Here is a 12,103-nt window from a genome sequence, read left to right on the forward strand (position 1 = left end):
GAGCAATAGAAGGGAACTATTTTACTCCTTGCAATTAAAAAAAATGCTTCACAATGCTCCTTGCACCCTGGCTTTTAAGAAATTGGAGAATGTGAGAAAAGCTGGAAAGGAAAGAAGTCTCTGGCAGAAAGCAACAGGTAGTGGTGGCAGCAATGCAGAGAGAGCCCACGTGAAGAGGTTTAGGTGGTGAGATCGTCAGAACCATTCTGATGTGCTTGTGTTAGATTCTGATGCCCCAAGTTGTAATTCTGAACATATTTGCACGGAGAAACATTATTACAGGTAGGAATGGTATTTTATAGCACTATTACTGGTTTAGCTACATTACAAGTTTTTAAGAATTAGGCTGGGGAATTAAAATATCATTTATAACATTGATTCTATGGGAAAATTAAGTTGAGTGATCCAAATGACTGATACACAAAAATCACAGATTGGGAACTGCTTAAAAATTCAATTTGATCTTCAATGTCTTTTTCCTAGATTAGGACAAACTAAATTGGAGTAGGGGATGAGGGAGAGGAGAAGAGACCCATTAACATTTTGATTTGACTTTTGTGAGGAGGGGAGAAGGAAAAGGGAAAGGAGAAGAGATCACATTTTTTAATTGCTTTTCAAAACAATTCAAATGAAAGTAACGGTGGTTCAATGTGCGTAATATAATTTCAAAGTAGATACAAATTACCAAAATCCAATTTCAGGATCTGCAAGAGAAAATCCAACTTAGATGAAACTCCTGGAAAGTTATTCTCAAGACTGGTGTTGACCGTACTGTTAAAGAGTAATATTTTCAAAACACTGATAAATTAGCATAAATTTAAAATTCAAGTGCTGTTTTAAGCAGCATAAAAATTAAAGGATCTAAAAAGTTCTCTAATTCAATGGCTAAGAATAAAGTATTACACTTTATTGCTATTCAACACAAAATAATGTAGCCAACTGTAACATACAGGTACACCATTTAATATTTATTATATGCATTTTATATACATTATTTTTCAACAGCTGTACTTTTGCTATGTGGTACAATCTTAAAAATTTGCTGATTCATAGTTTGTAAAACAAAAACCTTACAAAACTCATCAAAACTCGCAAACTGATCAGAAAAGTTTTGTGGAAGACTAGAAAAAATACTTTATTGTCTTAATCATGCATTACACAAACAAAATCTTTAGTTACACCGTAAAATTAAGCACATCTGAAAAAATAAAAACAGGGATAACTAGTCCAAACACAGCAGATTTCTGAATCCTGATTCAACTACTTTTGTGTCCTATTTGTAATGCAAATATAACATTTTCACTCCAAATATTTTTTAAACAAGATAGCTTTTCTGGAATTGTGGTAAACTGAGATATGTAACGGGAGAAAAATAACTTGGTTTGCAAATTAAACTATGAAATTATCAACTTTTAGTCTATTTTAGACTGTTCAAAGAATGCCATAATAGATAGACAGGGCCCTTTAGCACATACATAAAGGATATAAAGACCAACAAAAAAGTGAAATAAATAACAATAGGCCATTAGAGTAAGATGGGTAATCCTTGATAAATAAACTTGTAAATACAGTAAGATGTACAAAATATCACATAGTGATAGGATGCCAAGATTAGTTTTTTGTTTTTGTGTTTTTTTTTTTAAATTTTAAAGAGTTCATTGGGGGTGGTAAGCCCCAGTGTTTCATTTTAACACATCTTTCTTTACAGTCCTTTATTTATGAAGACAGTTATGTAATGATGATGAATTAGCATCCTTATGGAAGGACTTAGCTGAGCTGTATTAGGCAAAAGAAGGGAAGAGTGGTTACACGGCAGCGGGTCAGTGAGATCTCTGTGTTTTAGGGTTCTATAATGCAGAAAAAACATCATCCATACAATCTTGAGCACTGTTGTGACAGGCTAAATATATAAAAAGACTTATAAAAACTAGAATTTTATCCAAACATTTTGTGCAACTAATGCTAAAATATTTTAAGTTAAATTTCCTTTTCTTTAAAGCAAAATAAATTTAAAAGGGAATCTGTGGCATTCAACTGATAAACAGAGAAGATCACTAAGAGATGAAAAGAAAGCTACTCTTGGAGCTCACTTCCCCCCACGAGAGCACCACATCCTAACCCTAAGGCAGCACACAGAGTCCAAAGTAAGTCTTTTTGTAATATCAGACTCCACGTTGGCTTAGACACATAATGAACAGACATATGCTCAGTTCATATCCAGTAAAGGCTACAAATACTGGTTTCCTTTTTTGCCCCCACAAAATACAGTGATTACAGTTAAAATGAATGAGCCTGACATTATTCAAGATGTGGTGATTTTCACCAATTTATACCTGCCCCAAAAGCCTTTGCCTAGGCAGATCATACGTAGTGTCTTATCAGTAACCTCATTGATGGCAGTGATGCATTCCCTCTTTCTGTCCAAGAAGTCCTGCTGTTACATTGCAGGTTTTTGTTATGTCACACAAATACTTTGGCAAGGGCATCAGCTCCTGCACTGGCAATATATGCTTTTGACGGATGGAAAGCTACATCATAAATGGATTCATCCAACTTCTTCCTATGAGCTGTTATTTCTTGCACACACGTCTTGCTGTCTAAATTCCACAATCTAATGGAACAGTCATGACCTAAGGAAGAAGGTCACAATTAATTAGGTTTTGCAACAGAACCACAATTAGCATACAACATGCAGACATCATGAATTATATTAAAACTTACTTCCAGACATCAAATAGATGCCATTAGGATCTACTGCTAGACTTGTAACAGCATCCAAATGAGCAACCATAGAATGGATCATTTTACCTATGTGAAACACAATAAAAAATGTCAAATTTCTCCAAGTCATTTACTCCGGAGGTGGGGAGGCTGGAGAGAGAATAACGCTTATTTTTTTTAACATGTTAATAGCAATAGTTTCATATAAGAGCAAAATCCTAACATAGAACTAAGTTCTTAGTAAGTAGCCTCAAATAACCAAAACAAATTGGCAACATGTGGTAGCCACTGACAACAAAATCATATCACTAGATTCTCTATGAAATTGCACAATTTGCAGAAGTGAATTCACTTTTACAACATTTAAGCAGACTGGAAAAATAAGCAATTGTTCAGTGGATTCATCAAGCTCTTTATTCCACTGAGATGCTGATCATTTCTTGTTGCAGGAACAAGTAAACAAAGGCTGGCTATGGACCCAGGTTGGTAGTCAGGTAAAAAAATCTATAGACCTTCCTTCAGAACATTTTTAACGCATAAAATTTAAATAAAACAAAACAAAAACTTCAAGATTACAAGGAAACCACTACCATTAAAATAAAAATATTGACAAGAACAAGTTCATGAATCCTAAAAGTTAAGAACCCTTGGCCCAAAGAAACTAACTCTGAATTGACTCAGGCATCAATTTAAGACACTGTAAAGAGCAATCTAATGAAATAAGTGCTTGTGACTAAAGAGACATGAGAAAAGCAGAAGGCACCATGAACCAAACACTCTTCTAAGTGGGGAATGGCCATCTCTGCTGTAACTTGTCACTCTACTGACGTCAGAGAAGTGGCAAGCGCTATGACTCGTGCACACTTCCCCAGGCCTGAGAACCCTCTACTGCTCAAATGCTGGAGCTGCTCCTAATAAAATAAGGTCTACTTTCTGAACTGCCGTGTGTGCGAGTGTGTGCGAGTGGGTGCGAGTGGGTTGGGGGTGTCTCTCTCTCAATTCAGGTTTAGCCTTAAAGCTCCATATAAATGCTGGATGGCTACTATTAATTCTCAAGTAAAGTACGATGCACTGCTAACTGGCAAGATAACCAGGAAATTCACTTTTCAGGTTAAACCTTACCATATGTACTTAGTTTGAAAGAATGATAAGTCAATAAAATAAACTATGTGAACATAATTGTGAATTTAAAATAATGCAATCATTCCTTGATGATAAAGAATATGACTGTCATTAAAAGTTAGCAGTCATCACTGGAGAGATGTGTGAAGTAAATGAAGAATTAAGCTAAAAAAGAATTTTAAGAACATTTTGATTTCCATTTACTCCCAAGGAAGTGCTTACTACTACTAGTATTCCAAATTTTAAAGCTAAAATGTATTACATATCATCAACTTTCCTACTTTTATCAGGAAGATAATACAATAAGATGATTTAAGCTATTTTCAAGCAAGAAAAAAAAATTTCATACAAAGGTACTATATTCTTGAGATTAAATCGAGATTAAAGCATACATGGCAAAAAGTTTCAAAAGTAAAGATTCATTACTTCATTAATGGGATAATTTTGAAATTATTAATTTCAAAAGAAACAAGATTTAAAAAGGCAGTAATATTCTCATGATGAAAATAACAAGACCAACTTACCCGTTTTATTGTCAAAAAACTTGATGTGTCTATCTTCATGAGCAGTAATTGTAACAGGAAGTGTGGGATGGCTGACTACCCTGTTAATATGATTATTTGATTGTAAACCTGGATGGAGAAGAAAAAGTGCAACCAGTGACTCATACAGTTTTCTTTACTACTACTATCTTGTACTAATCACAAGAGATTATACTCTCTTACATAGTTTGAACTATTAAATTGGGAGTCAGTGGCAAATTAAGGTCTCTACTTAACATTAAGGCCTAAGCACCAAAGTCTAGGGTGATGCTTATGGCTCCTTTTCACTACTCATTCTACATGGGAGGTCATTAAATTTAAGATTATCTAGAATGTTGGTGAATTTTTCTATGTTTAAGATCAGTATACAACATCAGTGACAAAAATCAATATAATATAACAAACCAATTACTGATTTTTTAAAAAACAATAGATTTCACTTAATTTATAAAAACTACATAAGTTTATTATGAGATGCAAATGAGGTGCTAGAGACTTTTTGTAAACCCAAACAATAAAAATTAGCCTTGTGGAAAGAAAAAAAAATTAAGGGTTTTATCAAATCTAGGAAGGGAGAGGAAACAGTAGGAAAAACTTACATTTTAAAGCAATTTACAATTATAAAGCACTTTACATAGAGCAATTCCATTTCACCCTCATAGTAACCACGTGAGGTCAACAGTGCACATATTATTCCCACTTTACAGAAGAAGAAACTGCCACTTGCTAGCTGAGTGAAACTTTGAGCAAGTCATTTAAGCTCTAAACCTCAGTCAAACATGAAATCCTTTTAACTCCAAGAACAAAAACAAACTAATTTCTGTATGCACTAAGAGACTTCAAGAGATCCACCATTGTGGCTCCTGTGATATAGATGAGTTTTAAAGCCATGGACAGATCGAAGAATTTACATATACTATGGGTTTTTTTAAATTTATTAATGCTGGTTTTAAAGCTCCTACTCAATTGTACCATTATAATATGGAGATAACCCTCAGTTCTTAAATAGTATGTCAGTGGGGCATAACTCTGACAGGTTTTACTAAGCCTTTAATGAACTATGTCACATATCCCATGTGTAAAAATGCACAATCTATATTTGCTAGATGAAAAAAAAGACAATAACCCGAGCACAGAATGAAGAGTTCAGAATTAAGTTAGAAAAAAGCCAATAAAGAACTTAGTTCTTGATCCTTGAACCTCCTAATTATATTTAAGCAATGTTATTAATAAGTCAGTTTATAATGAAAACTTCAGGAAATAATCTGACTTGATGAAACAAGACTAACTACTATTTGATTTGGTCTTGTAATCATTCTTTTAAAGAAAACTCAGGGCCATTCCTCATTAGATAAATGGTAAAAGTGAACAGTTTTCAAACAAAGTACCACAATATATAAACAATTATATAAAAAGTTGCTTTAAATCTGTAAAGACAAACGACAATCAAAACAATCTGAAGATCAAAGCTTACGCCTGTCAGCAGCCTGGCAGCTGACAGTCAGTGTTGGAGGGGTTATAAAAAAGAAAAGTACAATGATTCCCTCTGAGTGGGCCTAAAAATTGGTCCAACCAATCACGAACTACCATAGAAAAGTCACTAAACGATTCTTTTTTTTTTGACTCAGTGGCCACATTGCTGAGCATATATAGCAAAGAGAACAAAGGCAGAAGAAAAGGCTCCATAAATCCTGAAAAAATGCTTTTGTGGTAGCAAGAAACTTAAAAGAAAAGAACAAAAGACTTGTGCAAAGAAGAAAAGCTAGAGCAACATAAGAAACCACAAATACAATCAACTTAAAGGTGTGGCAAACAAGCAGGAAGAAAAGTGAATGAGCGGAATGAAGTCAACAACCAGAAAAAAGAATATATACATTAACTTTATTATTATAAATGGAAAAGTACATTAAAAGGAAGTTAAACTCTGAGTAACTACAGTGACTAATCTTGGTTCCAAAAAGAGTTGATGAAACACTTCCTACTCCAGCTCCTTTTAGAGGAGAATCAGGAGGACAATTCAGACACACTCATTCTGTATTTGCTGGTTTTGCTTAAATGCTTTTCTTTATTAAAAGGGAGAGCTAAAGACCCATCCCCTAATCGCACTTTCCCACCCCCTTTGCATAGGAAGGGCAGAAGACAGGACAGCAGGAAAAGTATGATGGAAAAACAGCCATGATCCTCAAGCAAACTTACCAGAATCTACCTGTGATGAAAGCATCAACAACGATTGTGATGTTTCTAAATCATAAATGACTGTACTGCCAGTGTTAAAAGAGGTCACCATATGAGCAGGATCACAGCCTATGAAGTCAACAGATGTAGGTATTCCATGCTCTAAAAAGAGGTCAGGAATAATAACAATGTATTATATGACAGCAAATAATCATTACAAAATCTTTATTCTTTTGGGAAGAAAAATTCTACATAACATCAACTAAATTAGGATGTTGGGCAATTACCAGAACCATGTAGGATGAAAAACACACTCAGGTAACTGATGCAAGAATAGAGAGAGGTTTAAAAAATTATCCAAGATATACATGAAGCATAGTCGTACCAGCAGGATATAACCCATCTGCATTGTTTAAAATGATTCAAGGTAATAAATAGTACCTATAACTAAGAGATAAACTGAGAGACAAGAAGGCTGGCACTCATTAGTTAGAGGGGTGGCACTCATTAGTTAGAGGGGTATTCCCTGGTGAGCAAACTCCTTTGATCAACGCAGTTTAGCATTTTCTGTTACTAAAAAGTCTTAGGGAATCAAAAGATTAAATTACTTGTCTTTGTAACCAATATGAAGGACTTGAACCCAGGTTTTGAAGGCTTTGAGGCCAGCACTTTATCTACCAAACCAAACCACCTCTCTCAACTTCAGACATACATAAAAAGTGCTTTTTTAAAGTGCTAGAAAAATTAAAATCAATTTTTTCTAACACAAATTACTTAAGAGTTTATTTTGAAAAGAAGATCCTTTAAATCATTAGACTGATCTTTAAGATCAAAGGTGAAACCTCCTTTTGCTTTAAACAGGTGACTGGCAGCCAAAATATTAACATAAATTTTCTAGTATTTTTTTAACCAGTAAGAATATTCCTCAAAACCTATCTTCAGTTACTGTGTCAAAAGCAAAGGAATTAAAAACTTAACTCCTCTCTACCTTAACAAATTTCTTTTTTAAAAGTTTGCCTTTTCATTAGAAGCAAAATTTATTTACCTTTATCTCCATTGTAAGTGCAAATGCAGGGTAATTTTTCTGGTGGATTCCACAATCTAACAGTGCCATCTGCTGAACAAGACAGTAACTGATTTTTTATGCCACTATAGGCAAGACCCCAGACTGCATCTGTATGAGCAATTAATGTGCCAGCTAGAACGTTTGGCTCTAGGGAAGGAGGTTTAGGGGAAGAAAGGAGAGAAAGTAAATTTAATTATTAAGATAAGACAACAAAATAAATCTTTTGGTTTATTAGTAAAAAGGATCTGTCACTTTACTAACACCATAAACTCATTCATAATATATCAGAAATCTTGCATTAAATAATCCCTTATTCCATTTCAAACTGGGTTACATTCTCAAGTTACTATGGCATTTTACTTTAGTGGTAGGAAAGAAATGAATCACCAAAGTACATAGGTAATATTTATGTCAGAAGTCCAAATGCAGTATCACCATCATGATCTGCTATGGTTCAGAAAAAAGTGTACACTTAGACAGGTTACATAGTGGTCAATATTAACTGGCAAAGCCCAAATTAGTTGTGCTGTTCCAACTTTTACCTTTCACTCTTTCTTCTACATTGCCTTTACTTCAATGCCCTTTGAAAACATTTCTTAAAACTGGGAAATCATCCTTGTTTTTTAAAAATTAAGTTTCTCCTGCCCAATTCAACAAAAAGCTTAGAAATAAAGGAATTTTCTTTGCAGATTATATGTCTACATCTTTTCAGACATTTTGTAGAAAATTATTCAGCTAAATAATTAGACCCTCGAAACAAGATCTACTTAAAAACCAAAATGTTGAGTGTGAGGCAGAACCAAACAAGGATGACAATTTCCTAATACGGCCGACAACCACACATTCATATCTGTAGGTCCTACTGACATCGCAGTTATCTACTGCTTACCATATGTATCATATGGATCCACATTAGGACTAGGCATATTCCACCACTGAATAGTTGCATCAATGCCACCACTAAAACACTGCTCTCCGTTAGAACTAATAGCTAATGATAGTACAGGTCCACTACAAAAAGAAAAAAGAAAAAGATACTTATCAGTGCATTTATTTTAAAAGTTAATGAAAACCTGAAAGCTAATTTCTATGCTGGCTAGAAGCACTTACTAGAACATTCAAATTCTGACCTAAGAGGTTCTTCTGACTCCATTCTATTTCCCACTACCATCAATCCGCCTTTCATCACCAAAATTTTTTTCTCTAGGCATAGTGTATCACAGGAAAAGGACAATGGTTTGTAACTGACAAGGACCTAGACTCAAACCCCAACTGTAATTGCATATGCTATCTCTGCTCAGTTTTACTGTCTGTAAACATAACATAGCTGGACTAGGGTAAGGTCTAAGAACAGTTCTAGCTATAATTCTACCTTCCTAGAGCTAGTTTAACTATTCAAAAATCTTTCAAGGCCTTTCTATTTTCCACATAATAACATTCAAACTCTAACAATCAAGACCCTGCACCATCTGGTACTCTCTGACTTGTCAAGGCACCCAAATTACTTACCTCCATACAGTTTATGCAGCAGCCAAACTGAACTACTCTCAGCAGAGACAGGGTGGTTTTGTTCACCCTGTTCTATGTCTTCAGTCTGAGTAGTAACAGATGTATACATTGGCCATTGTCTCTTGGAAAACAAGAATTTTTTTTTCTTATATCAAGATTCAATCTGGGGCCAAGTAGAACACGGTTAACCCTTTCCCATATGACAGCTCACTAAACGGCTTATCTTTCCAGGCTAAACACTCCCTGTTCCTTAAACTAATGCTCACTGGGCATATTCCCAAGAGCCCTCACCATTCTAGTTCCATTTCTCTGAACATTCTCTAGGTCAGGGCCCCTTCAGCACTTCTTAAACTTTTAAGAAGCACTGCTCTAGGTCAAGTGTCAAATTCAACTACAACAAAGATTAAAATGTAATTGGGATATGTCTAAGAAAATAAACAGAAATATATTACAAGACAGATAACAGTAATTTGTGGTGTGCTAAGTCAACATGTTGCTCATAGGAATCTGTTTCTATTTGAGTTTGATATGGCTGCTCTGGATTATTAATATTCTTCCTAAAATATGGTACTCAGAAATTAACATAATCTAGTTATGGTCTACCAGGACAACAAGACTAACATATCCCTCTAAGCATAGCCTAATATTACATTTACTAGTGCGCATACAGTCAATCCTCAACATTCATGTATTTTTTGTGACTTCAAATATTCACATGATTTTATTGGTAATCTCATTTTCACTTTGATTGTCAACCAAACTCATTTGTGATTCTGCATAAGAGAAAAAAATGAGAGGTGGGATGTTCATAAATCCGTGGAACAGCTGGTATCCTACTAAGTGCATCACTGGTCTCATTTATTTACCCTACTGCTGCAAAGAGCTCCCAAGGAGTTTATCGCATATTTTCATTGTTTGCCTTTAAAGCTCAAGTTTTTGTGGTGCAATTATGCCCCTTAAGCCTAGGGCAAGCTCTTTGGGCTCTAGGCCCAAGTGTGCAAAATCAGCAAAGTAGCTTAGTGAGAAAATAAAGGTGTAAGAACGAACTTCACACTGAAATGTCTGCAGTGCTGTCAGCCTGATCATCCAGCCGTCTGGAACTAGTAAGGCTGCCATTTCCATCATCAATTGTAGCCCCAAGGCTAAATGTTAACTCATCCCTGCCATGCTCCCATAACCAAAATCCTTAAGGATCTCAAACAATGCACAAAGCAGACACTGCCGACACATTATTTCAAACTGCTGCATCCTTCACGATTTCTAATGCCACCCACCATCTGTGAAGGAAAGAGGGTCAGGTGATGTCAAGATTTTGCCAGTCTTGAATCTTCCAATATCGGTGAGTAAAGCCCCAGGAAAGTCTCCTTGGGTTTTCCGAGACCCACTAAGGTAGAGAGGGTTACAGCAGTATAGCATACAGTACAACATCTTCACACTGTCATCTGACAAAGTACAAGATAAGATTCAGGTTTCTAAGTTTTAATTTTAAGAATTGTATTTGTTATGCAGTATTTATGGTACTATAGATTTCGTGTATTATGAAAAGTGAGTATTATCTAAAATCAATGTTTTATTTCGTCTTTTGAGATGTTAGAACAAAAGATCACAGAATTTTAGGCAGCCAGAAAAATGTTTGGCATGTTACCAATTTTATTTTGTGTATTGCATGGTATGGGTTATTTCAGGGTTGCTGTGCTAGGAAAGGTGCGTATTACCAGAATTAATGTTTTGTTAATAACAAACTGTACATAGAAAACGTACTTTCGGAAATCTCTCTCAAGTGAAAGACTGCAGGTTCTGGTGGTTATGGGAATCTAACCCCTATTTTCCAAAGGTTCAATACATCAACATTTGTGGTTTTGACTTGTATGTTGTTTCCTAGGAAGATTACTCCTTTAAAAGTTGAGGATTGACTGTATCACTCTTTTGACTCATATTCAGCCTGGAGTCCACTAACCCCTGTCCGCCCAATCTTTTTCTGACAAACTGTTATCTAGACACATCTATTTAATAACTTACAGGTTCATTTTTTGAACCCAATTATAGTAATATGTTTAGGGACAGGAATTGGGCCTTTGATTTCACTGGTATAGAGAACTTCTGGATAAGTAAACTCCCTTTACCAATTCATGTCAGAATCTGATCTAAGATTTACTGTCCTAAGAGTTGCCTAGAGCACTGATGGGTTAGGTGACTTATTCAGCAGGACACAGCCAGGATGGGCCCAAAAGACCTCAATTCAGGTCCTCTGGGCCTTAAGACCCCTTTTGTCAACATTACACCCACACTGCTTCTCATATGTTATGAAAGGTAAAAATAGCTGATTAGTTCTGCCTCCTCCCCATCATGTCATCAGCCAAACTACCCCAATAAGTGGCCCTATCTCATTCTTTTATCTCTATGCTCCTCCCACCTCCCCTGCAAAAATGTTTGGGTTTTTTTTTTTTTTTTTGGAGACACTTTTGGTTGTTCAAAAGGCTTGCCAGTCTTGACTAAAGAGCTTTAGCAGTCCCTAACACTATTGTTTTAAGATAAGATCCAGAATATTCTTCAGTATTCTTTCTTGCATTATATCTTTAAAAAATTTAAATTGGTCTGAGTTTCCTATGTATTCCAAATAGGGGATTAAGAATTGTCCTCTTCTTCTTTAAGCTTTTGTGCCTTTAAGAATTTAATTCTTGAGGAGTTTTTCATTTTACCTGGGCTTACTTCCCCAATAAGTTTCATGAAATTCCATACTTATCTCTCTGAACCCTTTAATATACGTTTCCCCCTAAAACCTAAGGAACAGAATCAGACTTTCTAATGTTTTTCTGTCACAAAACAAAGAGTTTTTACATTCTTTCTATTTCTACTTCAGCAAGCAGTTTCTCCTTGGAAGTAACTGGATACCAAATTTAGCTATCACCCTTGTCCCTCCAAATTTTGAAGGATGAAGTTGTCATTAAACTAAGCCAAAAAAAATTAG

The 12,103-nt window shown here is 35.2% G+C and overlaps 1 protein-coding gene across 6 annotated transcripts in view; it reads right to left on the reverse strand.

The window, feature by feature from the left end:
- Positions 1-942: 942 nt before the first annotated feature.
- STRN3 (striatin 3) overlaps positions 943-12,103 on the reverse strand; it is a 96,502-nt gene continuing 85,341 nt past the window's right edge. For all 6 annotated transcript variants that reach the window (XM_072622515.1, XM_072622509.1, XM_072622512.1 and 3 more), the window contains 6 exons: positions 8,516-8,637; positions 7,606-7,773; positions 6,582-6,722; positions 4,368-4,475; positions 2,722-2,808; positions 943-2,630 (listed from right to left, as the gene is read on the reverse strand). In XM_072622515.1, the coding sequence (XP_072478616.1) occupies positions 2,461-2,630; positions 2,722-2,808; positions 4,368-4,475; positions 6,582-6,722; positions 7,606-7,773; positions 8,516-8,637 (796 nt within the window). In that variant the 3' untranslated portion in view covers positions 943-2,460. The remainder of the gene's footprint in view (positions 2,631-2,721; positions 2,809-4,367; positions 4,476-6,581; positions 6,723-7,605; positions 7,774-8,515; positions 8,638-12,103) is intronic.

The sequence above is a fragment of the Notamacropus eugenii genome, chromosome 7, assembly GCF_028372415.1.
Source record: "Notamacropus eugenii isolate mMacEug1 chromosome 7, mMacEug1.pri_v2, whole genome shotgun sequence".
In the NCBI taxonomy this organism is placed as follows: Eukaryota; Metazoa; Chordata; class Mammalia; order Diprotodontia; family Macropodidae; genus Notamacropus; species Notamacropus eugenii.